The sequence below is a fragment of the Rhinolophus ferrumequinum genome, chromosome 7, assembly GCF_004115265.2.
Source record: "Rhinolophus ferrumequinum isolate MPI-CBG mRhiFer1 chromosome 7, mRhiFer1_v1.p, whole genome shotgun sequence".
Taxonomy (NCBI): domain Eukaryota; kingdom Metazoa; phylum Chordata; class Mammalia; order Chiroptera; family Rhinolophidae; genus Rhinolophus; species Rhinolophus ferrumequinum.
Genome location: NC_046290.1, coordinates 47,678,001 through 47,696,380, shown reverse-complemented (window position 1 = coordinate 47,696,380; position 18,380 = coordinate 47,678,001). Strand labels below are relative to the sequence as shown.

Below are 18,380 nucleotides of genomic sequence, written 5' to 3'. Positions count from 1 at the left end.
AGTTGAAAATAGTTCAGATTGCCCCTTTATAGCTTTTGTGGATCCCAGACTAAGAACCTGTCTTTTAATTTTAGGTCTGCTCCTATTTTTTATTAATTATTTATAGTCATGAGTGGAAAATACAGCTAAATTAACAAAAAGCAACCACATGTTAGAAGACTTCATATTTGGCTTTGAAATATGAGGCATATCTAAAAGTACTTGAAAGTATTAGGTTGGTGCAAACCTAATGGCGGTTTCTGCAGTTATTTTTAACCCTTTAAACCACAATTACTTTTGCGCCAACCTACTAATTTCAAGCCTGAGGAGATTTATTGATAATATTTTCTAATTCATGAAAAGAGAAATTGAAGTGGTTCTGAATAAATTCTGTCTGGAGAATACTAACTTTTTGTATCTGAGTAGCTTCTCAGAATGGCCAAAAAAACCCAAAACAAAACATAGTTTTATTTTATAAAACAATTCACATGGTTTTACAATTTCATATACAAATAATCACTCAGCTGAAATGTATGGACTGTTGGCCCTCCTTTCCAGAACTCTGATATTGGCTTAGATAGAGACAAGAGAAATTCCTGTGTCTGTATTTACAATGGGGCAGAAAGATGTTTCTTGTCCAGAGTTGGGAGGTGCCAGCTGTAATTGACAGTACTCTTTGACCAGATAGTTGGCTGGTCTATGTTTTCATGCAGTATAATTCATTTGTGGGTAGAATTTATTGTTGGAAGCGCCCGTTTCTTTTACCCTTTAGAGATACGCAGAATAAGTCTAAGTTTTCATCGTAAGGCTTAAGTTTTCATCTGCATATTGACTCTTCAGATATTTAAAGGGTAACTCTTTGCCTCCCTTCCTCACTAATTTCTCCCAATTTCCTGTTTCTCATCGACTGTACCATGGCTTCTAGATTCTTTAACATCCAATTTTTCTCCTTTGGAGGCATTCCTGTTTTTCAGTGTGATTTTTCTTAAAATGTGATCCTCTGAAAGGGATAAAAAATTGCAGATGCTATCTGACCCATGGCCAGTGCAGGGATACCTTTCCATTTCTGGGTCTGAACAGTCATAACCCTATAATGAAGCCATATTTAGGGGTAATTTTGTGTTAACTTAAAAAAAAGCTTGCTCATGGCTCATACAGAGTCTAGTATCATTTAAATCTCAAGATTTCTTTTATCTCTGTCCTTTAGCAATGACTAATTAAAAAACTATAATGCAGTTTAGTGAAATTCCTTTTTTCCTTAGTTCTATTTTGTAGTAATTTGTGAAATATAAGTAAATATTTGGTAGGCATTTTACTTTGTCAGTTTTTGTTTCCCTTTTATTAACTTTAATTGGCTTTGACATTTCTCTAAAGAGGACATAGAGATGGCCAACAGACATATGAAAAATGCTCAATGTCACTAATCATTAGAGAAATGCAAATAAAAACCATAGGGAGATACTACCTCACTCTGATCAGAATGGCTAGCATCAATAAATCAACAAGTGCTGGCGCGGATGTGGAGAAAAGGGAACCCTTGTGCACTGTTGGTGGGATTGCAGATTGGTGCAGCCACTATGGAAAACAGTATGGAGGTATCTCAGGAGACTGAAAATGGAACTACCTTATGACCCAGCAATTCCACTCTTATTAGATATCTATCCAGAGAAATCCAAAACACTAATTTGAAAAAATACATGCACCCCTATGTTTATTGCAGTGCTATTCACAATAGCCAAGACATGGAAGCAACCAAAACGCCCATCAGTAGATGCCTAGATGAAGAAACTGGTACATTTATACAGTGGAGTATTACTTGGTCATAAAGAAGAATGAAATCTTACCATTTGCAATGATATGGATGGATCTAGAGAATATTATGCTAAGTGAAATAAGTCAGAAGGAGAAAGACAAATACCGTATGACCTCACCTATTTGGAATCTAAAGAACAGAGTAAATGAGGAAACTAAAAAAGAAAAAAATTGGCTTTGTATTTATTGTGTAGTATCCATTTAACAATTCTGAAGAAGATGGATCATAGTGATTAGTACAGGCATCTAACGTCTGAAGAGAGAATATTGCAAGATTTAAAAAATCTTAACTCCTAAGGAGTGACTGAGCAATACGGTTGATATATTCTATGATAATTATATAATTAATACATCATGGATTATATTGGCCTTTGTCTTGACCTGGGAAGCTGACCACAAGGTTGAATCCCTCTAGAGACAGATTGTTAGGTTCAGAGCTGACTGCCACTTACTAGCTGTGTAAACTTGGGAAACTTGTCTTAATCTCTCCGCATCTGAGGCTCCTCACTGGGAGAGTGTATTAAGAATACCTGCCTCATAGGGTCTTTTTGAGGAATAAATGAGATAATATTGTAGAGTGTTGAGCATAATGCCTGGTGCAAGTTTATTGTCATCAGAAAACACATTCTGAATTTTAAAAAATGATTGTATTTGAATTTTTGACGATACCATCCCTTTGTAAATTACGACCTTTTTTCCTGTCTTCTTTCTCCAAGTGATCAAGAGTAGACATCTAAGTTATTAGGAAAGAGATCATTTGACCCATCTCCACTCTTTATGTTTGGTAATAAATGGATTATGCTTCCTTTGAATTCTGAGCCTGGTAGGATAGAAGGATAAAGAAAAATAAATCACATTGTCATATGATAAGTATATTAAGAGAAGTATGCACAAGGTATTTATCATAAGAGTTTCTTAACTTTTCTCCTTTCATTTCTTCCTATTAATCCATTCTACACACAGTTGCTGGATAAATTTTCTCTCTCTCTCTCTCTTTTTGATAAATTGTCTTAAAGCATAGCCTTGACTGTCTCTTTTCTGCTCAGGATTCTTAAATTGCCTCCTACTTGTGTACCAAATGAAGTCCAAGCTCTTTTGCCTGTATTCTTGGCCTTTTATGTTCTGTCCTCTATTTTTCTAGCATTCCTTCCACTACTTCTCTTTATATACTTCTTAATTCCCTTGGTAAATCCAACTACTTGCCATTCTTAGCATGCTTTCTGGCTTCCGTTTAATATATTCTTTCTTTTTAGAGGGCTTTCTCTACCTGTTGAAAGACCATTATTGCGTATCATCTAGCAGCAGAACTTTGCAAGTCTTTTCATCTGCGGCAGGCAGCTCTTCCTCCTACCACCAATGTGAGGTTTATTTATACAAACTTTGTAAGTCAGATAGGAAGGCTACTACTATCTCTTAATCTTTTTATCCCCTGGGCCTGCTGCCAATAAGAGATAAGAAAATCATTTTACTTAAGATAGTGTTCTCTAGGTCCATCCATTTTGTTGCAAATGGTAAGATTTCATTCTTCTTTATGGCTGCGTAATACTCCATTGTATAAATGTACCACAGTTTCTTAATCCAGTCGTCTACCGATGGGCATTTCGGTTGTTTCTGTGTCTTGGCTATTGTGTATAGCGCTGTAATAAACATCGGAGTGCATAAATTTTTTTGAATTAGAGTTTTGGATTTCTCCGGATAGATACCTAGGAGTGTAGGGTATCCGATGGACACTTGTCTCGTTAGGGAGACCATCTCAGGGATGATGTAGATGCCTGACCACTGCACTGTACACCTGAAGCTGAAGCTGAACAATAATGAATGTCAGCTACAATTATATCTATATCTATATCTATATATATAGTTTTATATATATATATAGTTATATATATGGTTACAAGAAGCAGAGTACAAAGTTAGGAATAGAGAGTGGAAATGTAATGGCTGTGTGCGATGTCAGACGGGTAGTTGGATGGCGGAGGGGGCTTGTCACTGTGTGAGGGATAGAAATGATAAATGTCTAACTATTACATTGTTTTGTGCACCTGAAACTAATAAAAAAAAATGTTAAAAAAAAAAAGAAAAAAGCATTTTACTTAATCTGAGAAGCGAACCCGCCTGAATTTGCAAGAGGATCTCAAGAATAAGGGTGGGGCCATGGCTGGAAGCGTGAAGTTGGAGAAGCCCTGAAGGGAAAGAGAAATGGCTAGCTTGTGGTTCCGAGACTGCTGTTTGTCCCAGTTGATGATACTGACAGATATTGGCAACCGTTAGTTGCATTTCTTAGTTGTGTAGTGAAAATATTAGGAAATGTGGATGGGGTGATCGTGGTGATTGTGACTTAGCCAAATATTTCATAAATCATATGCCAAGATTAAGCACCAAGTTTTATTTAATTTTTCTTTTGTTTTGAGCTAAATACATATACTTCCCTTAAAATGAAAACGTCAGTTCGTCACAGTTGTAAGTGAAACACACCTCTGTGTATTTTATATTAAACATACCTATAACAATGTACGTATTGTTCAGACTCCTGTTTTTAAAAATTGTCTGTATCCTTGAGGTTTACTATGCTAAACTTTAATAAAGCACTATAAAATCAAATCTATTATATAGTAAAGTTAGGCAAAAAAAATAAAGAATTTTATATTGTCTAATATTGAAATGAAGGACAAAATTGTATGGTGTATTCATTTGAATAGTTCTTAGTTTGGCTTTCCTGAGTTTTGTAAACTGCTTCTGTGAGATTATAAATAGCGTTCAGTAATCTGGGTCATGAAGTGTAGTCCACTGTTGGCTCAGTGATTGTTACTTCAAAAGATGATTTTGTATTCTACTTGAAATAAAAAGAGGCAGCAGGTGTGAACCCCATGTAACTTCCTGCTTTATTACCCATACGTTTATGGGTAGTCCTCATCCATATGTAATCAATCAGCTTTTTCATTTCCCAGAGGACAGAAAAGGATTTTTGAGCAGTGTTGAGCCCACCAGAAACTTGATAGTTGTAGCAGTCCGTTCAGTGGTTTCATTTTTGTTGTACCCCAAGACTTAGCTTTAAGTGTGGAGAATTAATCTAGGATTTAGAGCCTTGTGTAGGGCAGCAGGGATAGAAGAATAAAAAGTAAGATAAAGAGATCAGTTGAACTGATGTATTAGGTTGGTGCAAAAGTAATTGCGGTTTAAAAGGTTAAAAATAATGACAAAAACCACAATTACTTTTGCTCCAACCTAATAGTACAGGGCCTACGTTAGTTAGGGAAGGAAATGATGTTAGGGAGGAAAGAGAAAAGGGGAGAATCAAGAGAAGAATGATGATAAGGTTCAGAACCAGACATTTTTGTGTACAAGAGCATTGACGATTATGTTGCCTGGATACCTAACCTATTTTCAGTGTTGGGGAAACAATCAGGAGAAGTAGGATCATGATTTGGATTGGTTGAGAGAATTATTTTTTCTCTAAGAACTTTTTCAGCTCTAAAATTTTCCAATTTTTTTTTTATCTTCCCTTTCCCCTAATATTCCTAAATAATAGCAATAACCTCTAAGAATCTAGAAATAATTTAGGAACTGAACTCATATGTTCTCTCTTTTAAGAGTATAGTTAATATCTAGTAATTAACATTACATAGGAAGTAAATCACAATAATAGGAATTTTTTTCTTACTCTTTTTCTTTTCTTGTTAAGATTATTCATTCTTTCAAGTAGTTATATTATTTTTTCAGGAAAAGGAGGGTGAAATTATTAAAAGATGGATGTGAAAGAGCTGATGGGCATCTTAGATCTTAGAGCTCTTATGTAAGAAGTGAGTGTTATGTTTTTATACAAGTTAGGCAGGATTAATGAGCATACCCTTTGCTTAATTTGTAAATTAATTTGGACACTTTTTACACTTTATTGTCTATTCTTTGTAAGTGTTTTGATGCGTTAATTTGCTTACAGTGACATTAAGCTTTCTCATGTAGATTCTAGATAGGTCTTTTGGTTTATTTCATGGGAAGAGCATAAAGTACTTGACAAAATTTTATCTGACAGCTTTACAGTTATGTAACAGAACAGAAGCTTAAAAACAACAAAAAAGAAGTGAGTGATTTATCAACTTACATATAGCAACCTATATTTTTCTCCAGAACCTTACCACCCTTCTCTGTCCTCTAAGCTGTAGCCAAACCACCATAAGGCTAGTAATTAATTTATGCACTCTTATGTTAACCAATATTTTTTTAATAACCAGTTATAAATATTTAGAGGTGAAAAGGTCCTTAGGATTATCCTGTCCACTTGCATCACATTACCAGTGAGAATACAGAAGCCTAAAAAGGGCAAATAACTTGCCTAGGATCACAGAGGTACTTAGCAACAGAGCTAACCCAGGAACCAGGGTCATAGCATTCCGATTCTAATGCTCTTTTGGGGTAATATGTGATAGAATATTTAATAACAAGGTAATTATGATATTTAGCAAAAGGAGATTTCATATTCCATGATAAATACTGTGATATTTGATTTTGCATATTGAGTAAAATAATTATATTGGAGGGTATATTTGATTGTTTGGATTCGTATTCTTCTAGCCCCACTAGTGGTATGACGTTGGTCAAGTCTTTTGATCTCTAAAGCTCTGCTTCTTCATCTGTAGAATGAGGCCAAAGTACTTCATTGTATATTATATGAGACAATCTCTTTAAAGTCTGTATGCGGTCACTTCTCAGTAAATGTTACTTGCTGCTGTTACTGATTTATAATAATTTCTAGTTCTTTCATCTTCCTTTAAATACTAATAGATGATTGTTTAGCTAATACAATTGAGGATTGAGAGTGACTAGTAATAAAAGTACTGGATATAAGGACAAATTTGTAAAGAAAAATATTTTAGAAGGGGTGTGTGTGTCTGCCTGTCTCTGTGTCTGTGCCTGGGCCTTTGAAATTAGGGAAATACTTTCAGATTTCATGTTAAAAACTATGATGCTATAATTGTCTTTAAACTGTATTCCGAAATCACAACTTCTAACTAAGTGATTTCCCCCCAGTAATGCTGTTTATGCAGATTTCAGTATTTAAATTGTCAGGCTTCAGGAAAACAGGATTTTGTTTCATTGTGTTGTATATGTGTGTGAATAGTCTTTGACTAATAAAAATAAATTCAGAAATGATTATTTTTCTGTTTAAAAATCTCCATTTAAAGAGGTTTAAGAATGAAGGGTAATGATTTGCTGTTTTTACACTTTAATATTCTACTTGCCTTTGATCTGTAGTAGTGTCATATTATGGTAAGCAATCCCATACACATAGTTTAGTGTTTTCTAAAGTGTGCTGACATACTGCTGGTGATTTAGAAGAGGTTTTTAATTGATATTCAGATGAACATTTAAATTATGGTACTTAGAAATTTTAATGCTGATTAGGAAAATGTATGATCTAATGTATCAAATTGGTGGTTTCATAGATTTTATAGTTTAAGGTGAATAAATGTTTCTAAAAAGGTGAGTTGAGATTCTGATACAGGCTACAACATGGATGAACTTGAAAACCATTATGTCAAGTGAATTAAGCCAGATGCAGAACGACAATTATTGTATGATTACAATAATCATTACAATAATCATACAATAATCATACCCCCTTACGAGGGTCCCAGAATAGACAAATTCATAGAGACATAGTTGAATGGTGATTACCAGGGTCTGGGAGGAGAGAGGAATGGGGAATTACTGTTTAATGGATACATAGTTTCTATTTGGGATGATGAAAAAGTTCTGGAAATGGAGAGTGGTGATGGTTGTACAACAGTGTGAATGTAGTTACTGCCACTGAACTGTAAACTTAGAAATGGTTAAAATGGTAAATTTTGTATGTGTATTTTACCAAATTAAAAAAGGGGAAAGGAGGAAATGGGATGAGGGGTGTGTGTGTGTGTGTGTATATGTATGTATAGGCACTTGACACACTGGAAAAAATGTTGATGGTGTATGCCAATTATTGAAGTTGAGGCAACACTACGATAGAGGAAAGATCAATGGCCTTGGGAGACCTGGCCTGAATTCCAATTTGACCCTGCCATAAGCTAGCAGGGTGGGCCTACACATGACTCATACCTAAAGCATATTAGATAAGCAACCAAGACCTCTAAGTATATTTACTACCCTAAAATTCTCTTCTTCTGGGCTATGCCTTTGGATTCTTTATTCAATATGAGCTAGTATGCCTATTTGATAGAACTTTCTTCTTTGCAATCAAACTGAAAAAGAAAAGAAAGAATATGCTATTTAAATATGACAGTATTTAAAGTCGTAAGAACCATGTCATAATAACATTAGATGAAAAAGAAAGAAAATCACCCACCAACTTGCTGTTCTATCAGGCTCTTTTTCCTTATACCATGTTTCCCCGAAAATAAGACCTAGCTGGAAAATCAGCTCTAATGAGTCTTTTGGAACAAAAAATAATATAAGACTCAGTCTTATTTTACTATAATATAAGACCAGGTATCATGCCATGCCACGCCACGCCACGCCACGCCACGCCAAATTTTTGCTCCAAAAGACACCTAATTCCAGCTAGGTCTTATTTTCAGGGAAACAGGGTATGTCCATTTTGTATTCTTTATTTAGAATGCCGTATTATTTTTATGTGATTGTAATCAATTATGCTTTGTAGGCCAAGTTTTTGGCATCAGTCTTCATGTATTAATTTATATTTTATCCTTTAGGTCATGATTACTCTTAGCAAATGAAATTTTTAAATGTGTTTCATTCATACCTCGTTTTTGGTAGCTAATATTCGAGAAGCTTTTGAGTTGGTTTAAGGGGAATACTGTGATAATCCTTCTTGATCTTGTCAATGATATAGTATTTTAAATGACTCTTAATATTTTACTTAGACGCAATGCTTGGATCTTGTTTAAGAGAGGAACAGTTAATACATTCTCTTAGCTAGTGCCCTAATTATGCTTCTTAAATCTGCTATTGACCATTTGTTTTGTGTTTTTAGTTTTATCTAAAATTTTAATCTTCATTAAAATTGTTAGATTTGACTATAGAACATAATGTTATTTCTTTAGTTTGCTTTTGCATGTTGACTTTGATAGAGATAGAAAGATTTGCCCAAACTAACAAATAAACTTCTTTCACAGTAGTGCTACTGTCTTACTTTATGATCCTTTTCTAACTATAACATTGTATTTACGTAAAGTCTTGGTTGATTTCTCCTGAAATTCATAGTTGTTTTTTTTTTTCCTTTTTATAAGTTGGCTGAAAATCCTGTGGTTTTGCTTTCATAAGTAGTTTCACAGTTTTTTTTTTTTTACTTTCTCCTTTTATTTAGACATTTATGTTTATTAACGGACGGGCAGACTTTTTGTGTTTTATTCTTGGGTTTTGATTTTAAAAATTAAAAAAATAAATTTGATTATAAAAATATAGAGGGTGCCAAAAAAATGTATACACATTTTAAGAAAGGAAAAAAACTGTTAGTTGTAATACTCAATATATACTGGTAACAAAAGATGAATACAAATCATATTTGACTTCTGCAATTACAAGAGGTGCTCAGAGTGGTTACCATCAGTGTCCAGACGCTTCTGATTACGATGAACTACTTCTTGAGCATAGATAACATCTCTTAAAAAGTGTATACATTTTTTTGGCACCCCAGTATCCGAGTATGTACGTATTATGTATGTATTTGTATAAAATTAGGTTCCCAGTCAAATACACCAAGTTTTAAAGTCCTTAGGACCAAGATTTCAGATTAGGGTAAAAATAAGTTTCTCTCATTATCATATCTTCAAAATTCAGAGAAATGTATTTATATGTAACTGTTACTATGTAGATCCATTCTGTCTTTTACATGTTTATCTCATATATCCATTAGATTTTCAGTTTTTTACCTAGTAATACTTTTGTTGTGATAAAATGGATTTGAAGTTCACTTCAAAGAAAAGGAACTTATTTTCTCAGTAGTTTTTCGTCTGCCTTTTCCTTTTATAAATTTTTTAAAATAAAAATTTAAGAGATTATTGACAAATATAGCAGTTGGGCTATAGAGTTTTTATTTTGGGTAAATATGAAACGGAACTTTTACAACGAGATAACCTATACTACCTTAATTATACCTCCTCTAAGAACTAGTAGCTCAGATTTTGATATAGAGCATAACTTTATTTTTTATTTAACCTTTTATCATGAGTATACAAATCAGGATCCTCTCCATCGTGCATCTGAGTGATATGTCTCTTAAGTTTCTTTTTTTTTTTTTAATTAAAGTTTATTGGGGTGACATTAGTTAGTAAAATTACATAGGTTTCAGGTGTACAATTCTGTAATCCATATATATATCATCATCTATATATCACATTGTGTGTTCACCACCCAGAGTTAGTTCAGCTCACCTTCCATCACCCATATATTTGATCCCTTTTACCCTCATCTACCACCCCCTTCCCTCCTTACCCTCTGGTAACCACTAAACTATTGTCTATGTGTTTTTGTTTGTTTGTCTTGTTCCTTTGTTGTTTTCAGTTTTATATCCTACATATCAGTGAAATTATATGGTTCTCGACTTTTTCTGTCTGACTTATTTCGCTTAGCATAATAATCTCAAGTTCCATTCATGTTGTCACATATGGCAATATTTCATTTTTTTCTGGAATAGATGAAATAATTACAATGGAATAGTATTCCATTGTGTATATATGCCACATCTTCTTTATCCGGTCATTATTGAAGGATACTTTGGTTTCCATGTCTTGGCCACCGTAAATAAAGCTGCAGTGAACATCAGAGCACATATATCTTTGCGGATAAATGTTTTCAGATTTTTTGGGTAGTTTCTTTTAATTTACATTAGTTTTTCAATCTTTTTTAAAGCTCCATGCTGTATATTTATTTTAAAAATGGAGTTATTCTAAATTCAACTGACCACATACTTAAGGTGTCATTTCACACATTTGTTTAATGGCTTGGTTAGATTTAGGTCCGATTTTCTTGTTGCATTGCATCAAGATGCGTATAATGTCTGCTTTAACTTTTAGTAGGGTTGATTAGTGTGCGTATACAGACCTAACACAAATGAGTATATATATTTACCGAAATACTCGTGCAGGAATTCTCATAGCAGCCTAAATGCCTATTAACAATAGAATGGGTAAATAAACTTTATTTGTATATGATGGAATACTATATAGCAATAAAAGGAAGAAATTAACAGAGATGCAACAACACTTAACGTTTCTCATAGAAATAATGCTGACTGAAAAGAATTGACACCATAGAAAGCATATTGTATGATATTAGATGTAAGAAGTTCAAAAGTGGGCAAAATTAATGTCTCATTTAAACATATTGTAATACAGACCAATGAAATAATACTACCCATTAAGTCCTTACCCCCACTGATTGAGATAGCTTCTTAATCATATATCAGTTTCTATAGGCATTAGGGTACATTTCTATATCTTGTTCCATTGGTCTGTCTATTCATATGCTTCTATCATTGTTTTCATTATAGAAGTTTTATAACGTGTTTTAATACTTGACAGAGCTTGTACCTTTCTCCAATCATTGATCTGCCTTTTCAGGATTTTTCTAGCTACTCTTGCTTATTTATTCTTTCAAATTAACTTTACAATCAACTTGTCTTTCTTCAGGAGAAAAAACCCTAAAGGTATTTTCATTAGGGTTGCATTAAATTAATAGATTATTTTAGAGAGTATTACTACCTTTATGATGTTCACTGTTTCTTTCCAGGAACGTTTTGTCTTTCTTGTTCACTTTGCTTCTTTCAGGAATGTTTTGTAGTATTCCTTATATAGGTTTTCTATTGTTTATTGTTGTTGTTAAAGCTGAGCCTATTTAATTTTTGCTGTTGTAAATGGGGTCTTTCTAGTTTTACTTCATTTTTTAAATTCACGATTTCTTCTTACTGGTTATTGTATATCTGAGGGCTTGATTTCTATATGTAATTGTATATCCTGCTATTTTACTACATTTTCTTATTGATAGAAATAATTTTTCTATAGATTACTTTGAGTTTTTCAATCAAATATATTATTTGAAAATTGAGGTAGAGACAGCCCCCTGCGCAAGCCCCAATTGTTATACTTTTAATTGCTTTCTCTAGTCTAATTGCATTGGCAGGTACCTATATAATGTTATACAGCAGTAGAGTCCTTATTTTTACTGACTTTGGTGGGGAATTCTTTAGTGTTTCCCCATTAAGGCGCTGACTTTTTTTTTAACAACTTTATTTATGAGGGTTATAATTTATATACTATAACACCTATTGCAACTGTACAATTCAGTGATTTTTTTATTTAAAGTAAATTTATAGGATGGAGTAACCATCATCACAATACAGTTGTAGAACACTTCTGTCATTCCAAAATGTTTCCTTCTGTTCTTTTACAATGACTTTTATGTTGACAGGTAGATGAGGATATATTTATGTGTGTGTGTTTATGTGCAAATATGTATATCCTATACCTGTGTAAATACATCATTTAAGGAATTACCATTAATTCCTATTCTACTTCTTGTTTTTAATTCAAATGAGTAATGTATAAAAGTTTTCTTTTTGATTATACGTTGTTAAATCAGCAGGCCCAAGTTGTAGTCTGTCTTGGCATAACAAAAAAGAAGTCTCCTTACAATAAAATGCTGAAATATTACAATAAAAATTTTATATGACTAGAGGAAGGTAGCATTTCATATTCTGAAACATTTTGTCCCATGTTGTTTTTAAAGAGGATGGCATTCCCTGTGGACATGCTGGATAATTGCAGTCACGAGGAACTGGAAAATTCTGCTGAAGATTATATGTCAGATCTAAGGTGTGGGGACCCTGAAAATCCTGAGTATTTTTCTCTTCTCAATGTTACGGTAAGGTGTTGTGCAGTGATTTTTATCAGTCTTTTCAGTTGAGTTATACATGAAATCAATACCCTTTTTAAAAATCACTTTAAAGTATTAACTAATCACTTTAAAATTTTTATCAGAAGACTACCAGTAAAATGGATAAACACTGATTGATTAGTACAATAGCATGATCCAGTTTTAAAAAGAAACTCTACAGGTTGTTGCTTAATATTTGTATTATGCCTTTAAAATTATCTGTAAGTAGTTTACCGGTTCTGCTAAGACTGGTTTTCATATTTGAGCTAACTCAGTTAAATTGTTTTTGGAATTTGTGATTTTATAAATTTTTTGAATGAAAAATCAGCAAAACACTAAATTACATATTTTTGTGTCACAAATCTTCCCTTTTCTAAAATATTAAGATAAAAATTTCTAATTAGTAAGCTGTGATATGATAGATCATTAGACTTGGAATCATTAGAATTTCACTGTGAACTTGATGGTAGGCATTCTCTAACCTCTATAAGCCTCAGATTATTCTTCAGGAAAATTATGATGATGTGAAGGATTTGTTAAAGTCTCCTCTAGTACCAATATTTTATAATTCTCCAAATTGTAATATTGTCTGTAAACGGGGAATTAGTATTGGATTAATGAAGGCAAAAACGTTTTAAAGTATTGTATGCATCTCGAAAAAATAGGAAAAATAAATTCACCTATCTGGTATCTTTTAAAATGGAATCCCCCCCATCCCCAAATAGTCTAAATAACAGATGATAAACTATAGTTGTTTTTTAATGACTTTATGGACCATATCATGCTTTTATTTTTATTTAGACTTGTGATAGAGCAAGGTAGTATTTATTGAAATAAACTTTCATTTCCCCCCCAAGTTAATAAAATTCCTACAAAAGGGAATTCTATCTGATTTACATTTTCTTTTGAGACTAGAAATATCTTCTAGGAAATGAAGTTACATAATTAGCATTAATGTAGAAGAAGTTAATACTTTGGTTAGAAACACGGTGTTTTTATCCTGTATTTTCTTATCTAATCTTCAATCAATTCTCATTTCAGATTCCTATTAGCCTGTCAAACGTAGGCTTTGTACCTCTTTATGGTGGAAATCAGACCCAGAAAATTCTTGCTCTTTTTGCACCTGAGGACTCACTCACAGGTCTCCTTTTTGCTTAATCTTTGTAAATTGAGGAATTTTTCTCCAATTAGAAATTTATTAAGAGGTAGCTACATGGAAAAATTTTTAAAAAAGAAAAGTTGTTTCAAACTATAAATTTAGGAAAATGGAATTCTCAATTGCTTGTGATTAAATGTTTAATGAGTAGAATAAAAACGGTATAAATTTGACCACATTGTATGGGTATATTTAAGGGTATCTGTATAAACCTTACCAAATAGTAATATTGTATACTTTAAGACTTAAATGTTAATAATCATTTATTCTGTTTTAGCTGTGGCTCTTTACCTTGCTGATCAGTGGTGGGCTATTGATGATATTGTGAAAACATCTGTCCCTTCTAGAGAGGGGCTTAAGCAGGTAATAAGATCCTATAATTTTACAAGTCTTTCATATGAGGCCATTTCACAATATATTTCCCATAAACTCATAACTTTTGGAATTATTGAACTCTTTTCCATTTTCATATAACCAGGTTGTATTAAACCCTTAGAGTTTCATGTTGTGATGAAACTGGCACTCAGTTTGGGCTTTCTCAATTATATGTGGTTTTAAAAGTATGTGAGAATTGGGTGAGGAAGAATGAATGCCTATGGGTTAGTTGAGCTGTAGTTACCCATGTCAGCTTCAGATTCTGATTTTTTTAATTGGGTAGAGAAAAAGCTAGTTCTCTCTCCCTGTGTGGTCGCTTATGTTCCCTGTCTCTAGGAGAGACTGACCAGGAAACATGTTTATCATAGGGCCATTTCGGGAGGTCTATTTGGTGTTCTAAACAGTGGGGTGGAAGGGAGGTCCTCAATAGCATACTGCAGAACTTTGTCTTTTTTTCTGTCCTGGTCACCGTTTTATCAGTTAGTTTTAGAGGAAGACGTAGATGGCATACTTACCAATTCCTCATGCCACAATGCTGAATGGTAGAGCCAATCTGTGAAAGGCAGAATTGAGAAACAGAGAAGGGATCTAACACGATGAAAATAGATAGGGATAAATGTAAAGTAGTACGCATAGGTTCAAAAAATTGACTGTACCATGTGTACTATGAAGACCAAACTGAAATAGCGGCACATAGAAAAAGATTGGGCTTTAGTTAAATAGAAGTAAATCAAGGTAAGCAAAAAAGCTAATAAAAAAACCCTTAAGTTTATGCAGAAAGCCCCATTATCTTAGCAATATCTTCAATGTATGTATCTGTACTATCTGAATACCCATCAGATATTAGGGACTTGGAGCAATTGCAAGGGACAGGACTGGAATGGCAGGAGTCCCCAAAATTGCATTAGGTTAGTCTTGTTCTTCAGTATGAAATTTAGGGGGATGTCTTGGCTGTCTTCAAATATCTGTAGGTTGTATGGCTTCAGAATATCAAAGCGTAGTCTTTGGGAAATAGATTTTAGCTCAGTATGAGAAAGAATTTTATACTGGTCAGAGCTGTTCAAGGGAGCAAATAGGTTGCCTTGTAAGGTGGCAAGCTTTGTCATTTCATGTGTGTGGTATTGGAGATCCCCTACTGGGGATGTTTTTGGGAGTGGTGTTTATATGGTTAATGCTTTCTCTCTCCACTCACCTAATCAGAGGGCACTCTTGTTTTTTTTTAAGGAGACTTAGGGGAAAATAGACTTTACAGATAGAACTCTCGTTTTTAGCAGTGAAAGATGTCTGTGGGGGAAAGATGTTTATTGTCAGAAAGTTGGTGAGGTCTCCCTGTGACCATGTAGCCCTGCAGGTAAGTGAGGCCCAGTTTCCATTCTGTGATCATCTCAAGTATGTTTTCATTAGACTTCCTTGGTGCCACTGTCATGACTCATCTGGCCTGGCAGACGGGTGTATGTGTGTGAAGGGGTGGTGGGTAGAAAGGTGGGTATTCCTTATAGTGACACAACGAAAACACGACTGTTAAATGAACATTTTACCTGGAAGAGGTGAGACAGATTCCTTTCCCAAGAGCATAATTATGGCTTTGCTCATCAAATGAGCAAAAAAAAAAAAAGTCTTAAAGTCTTTAGGGTATAACATGAAGCTTTCTCTCCTTTTTTTTCTTGTTTTTAATGTGGGGGCTGAAATGGGGTGAAAAGGGGTTGAAGCAGTAGAGGTGGTGGGGGCAGCAGTTAGGGTGGGTGAGACCCTTGATCTGGACAGCTGGAAGCAAAAAGCAAGCATTGAGGGCGAAAGAGGAAATACTGGGGATTGATGCTCTGGAAACCGTTTTGCCTGTTTCAGAATTTTGCTGAGCGGCATTATTATTCCACGCATAATACATGTCTATAGAGATGGATTGTTATTGGCATGAATGATTAGCCTTATCTTTGTGATAATAAAATGTTTTACAAATCTCTTTGAATATATTCAAAGTGCTTTGAATGCCAGTATGAGGTAGGAAGCAAGGCAAGGTGAAGAGCATCTCTGAATTGATGCATATTTTATAACTGGTGTGCCTGGTGTTTGACTCTCTTTGTAGGTGAGAACTCTTGGGGAGAGAGTGGTTCTGTATGTTCTGAATCGAATTATTTATAGAAAACAGGAAATGGAAAGAAATGAGATCCCATTTCTGTGTCATAGCAGTACTGATTATGCTAAGATTCTGTGGAAGAAAGGAGAGGCCATTGGATTTTATTCAGTTAAGCCTACAGGTGAGTCTTTAAACGTTATTTAAACTATGTATTATGGAAACCTCCTTTTTAGACCCCAACTGTATCAAAATCCCTTTTAAATGAATCTCTAGAATGCAAGTTGAGGTGATTTTACTTAATATTTCTTGGTGATACTTTGATTCTATCATTCAATAAAAGTGAGGATTATTAGGAAAGTCTTTTGAAACAACAAAATAGAAACAAATATTTGACAGAAAGGAACATTTCCTTTCTGGAGAGAAAGGAAAGAGAGTTGTATGTATGTGGAGAGAGCGCCTCAAATTTGTCCGTCTTGGCCTCCATCTTGGCCTCCTCCCATGTCCTTCCCTTTATGGAAGGGTTGTTGTTTACTTTGATTCTGCTACTGTTTACTGTTACTCCTTTTAAAACTTGTTTACCTGGGGACCAAATGCCTATCCCTTTTCTGCTTAGTGCAGCTGATTCAGCCTGACATATTAAAGCCAGCTTTGCTAATTACCAGGAAAAAACAAAGTATTTTAGTATATTTAGAGAACCCAAACAGCTTTGAAATGATGAACCTTCTAAAGTTTGTATTTCTGATCCTAAGACCCAGCTATACCCTACTCCTAAAAGGTTAGTGCAGCAGCATCTTTTTTTTTTATTTTAAAGATTTTATTGGGGAAGGGGAACAGGACTTTACTGGGGAACAGTGTGTACTTCCAGGACTTTTTTCCAAGTCAAGTTGTTGTCCTTTCAGTCTTAGTTGTGGAGGGCGCAGCTCAGCTCCAGGTCCAGCTGCCGTTGCTAGTTGCAGGGGGCGCTGCCCACCATCCTTTGCAGGAGTCGAACCTGCAGACCTGCAGACTCCCAGCCGCAGCTCAGCTCAAGGTGCCGTGTTCAATCTTAGTTGCAGGGGGCGCTGCCCACCATCCCTTGTGGGACTGGAGGAATTGAACTGGCAACCTTGTGGTTGAGAGCCCGTGCTCCAACCAACCGAGCCATCCGGAGTGCAGCATCATCTTGTTTTACCTGTTCTTCTATTCATTTGCTCTCTCGAGCTACTGGAGCCAGAAAGCTGTAACCTGCTTACTCCATGTATGTAAATAACCGAATAGCCAAGTTCGCCTTGTGTACCTTGACCAAAAGACCTTTCACAGAGAACACATTTTTCTGTCTTTTTCACATTTCACACTTTCCAAATTTAGCTTTTCTGGTCAGATCCAGTCTAAAGATCATACCAAATTCACTGCTGATTTGAAGAACAGTTGTGACTGATATCTTAATCATATAATTAGTACACATTTATGATGAGAATTATGCATATCGTCAGTAATAGACACTTTCTCGCAAGAATGAAAAACTGATCTATAGTTTAAAATGGTTTTGCTCTTTAGTAAATACTTTGGTTCTCTTTTAATATACTGTTTTACTTGTGTATAAATTTGAAATAGAATCGATAACTTATGTAACTCCAGAAAAATACCATTATACGGGGGCAGAATAATGTTTGTTAAATGGAAGCTTAGTGCTACATTGCATAAAAGGCATCACTTTGTTGTTTTTAAAATGTTTTAGTAAGTTTGGGGCTGAGATGTGGTTTAATTTCTGATGCTTTATTTTATACAAGATAATTCCTATGGGAATTGGAGGCTTTTTGCTTCTCACCCTGGTTCCAGGAGAGTTTCCCATTTGAAACTAGCTCATAGACATTTACAGCACATACTAGTTTATACTTCTTAATTTAGATCTTGCCTTAGGTGAAAGACACACAGTCAAAGGGCATAGAATTCCCTTTTCAGTATTTCTGATCAATATTTGATTCCAGGAGTGCACGTGTCTTCATTTTATATGCATTTAGGTCTCCTCTTCTCTGAGACTTAACCTTTCTTTTTGCTTGTTTGGTAGTTAACTCAATTTTATATGCTCGAGCTTCCAAGTACTACTTTTCTACCACTTTT

At 34.4% G+C, this 18,380-nt stretch overlaps 1 protein-coding gene across 4 annotated transcripts in view; it reads left to right on the top strand.

The window, feature by feature from the left end:
• Positions 1-18,380, top strand: part of FAM169A (family with sequence similarity 169 member A) — a 63,688-nt gene that overhangs the window by 13,532 nt on the left and 31,776 nt on the right. For all 4 annotated transcript variants that reach the window (XM_033109911.1, XM_033109908.1, XM_033109910.1 and 1 more), the window contains exons 2-5: positions 12,529-12,663; positions 13,717-13,816; positions 14,109-14,194; positions 16,290-16,461. In XM_033109911.1, the coding sequence (XP_032965802.1) occupies positions 12,532-12,663; positions 13,717-13,816; positions 14,109-14,194; positions 16,290-16,461 (490 nt within the window). In that variant the 5' untranslated portion in view covers positions 12,529-12,531. The remainder of the gene's footprint in view (positions 1-12,528; positions 12,664-13,716; positions 13,817-14,108; positions 14,195-16,289; positions 16,462-18,380) is intronic.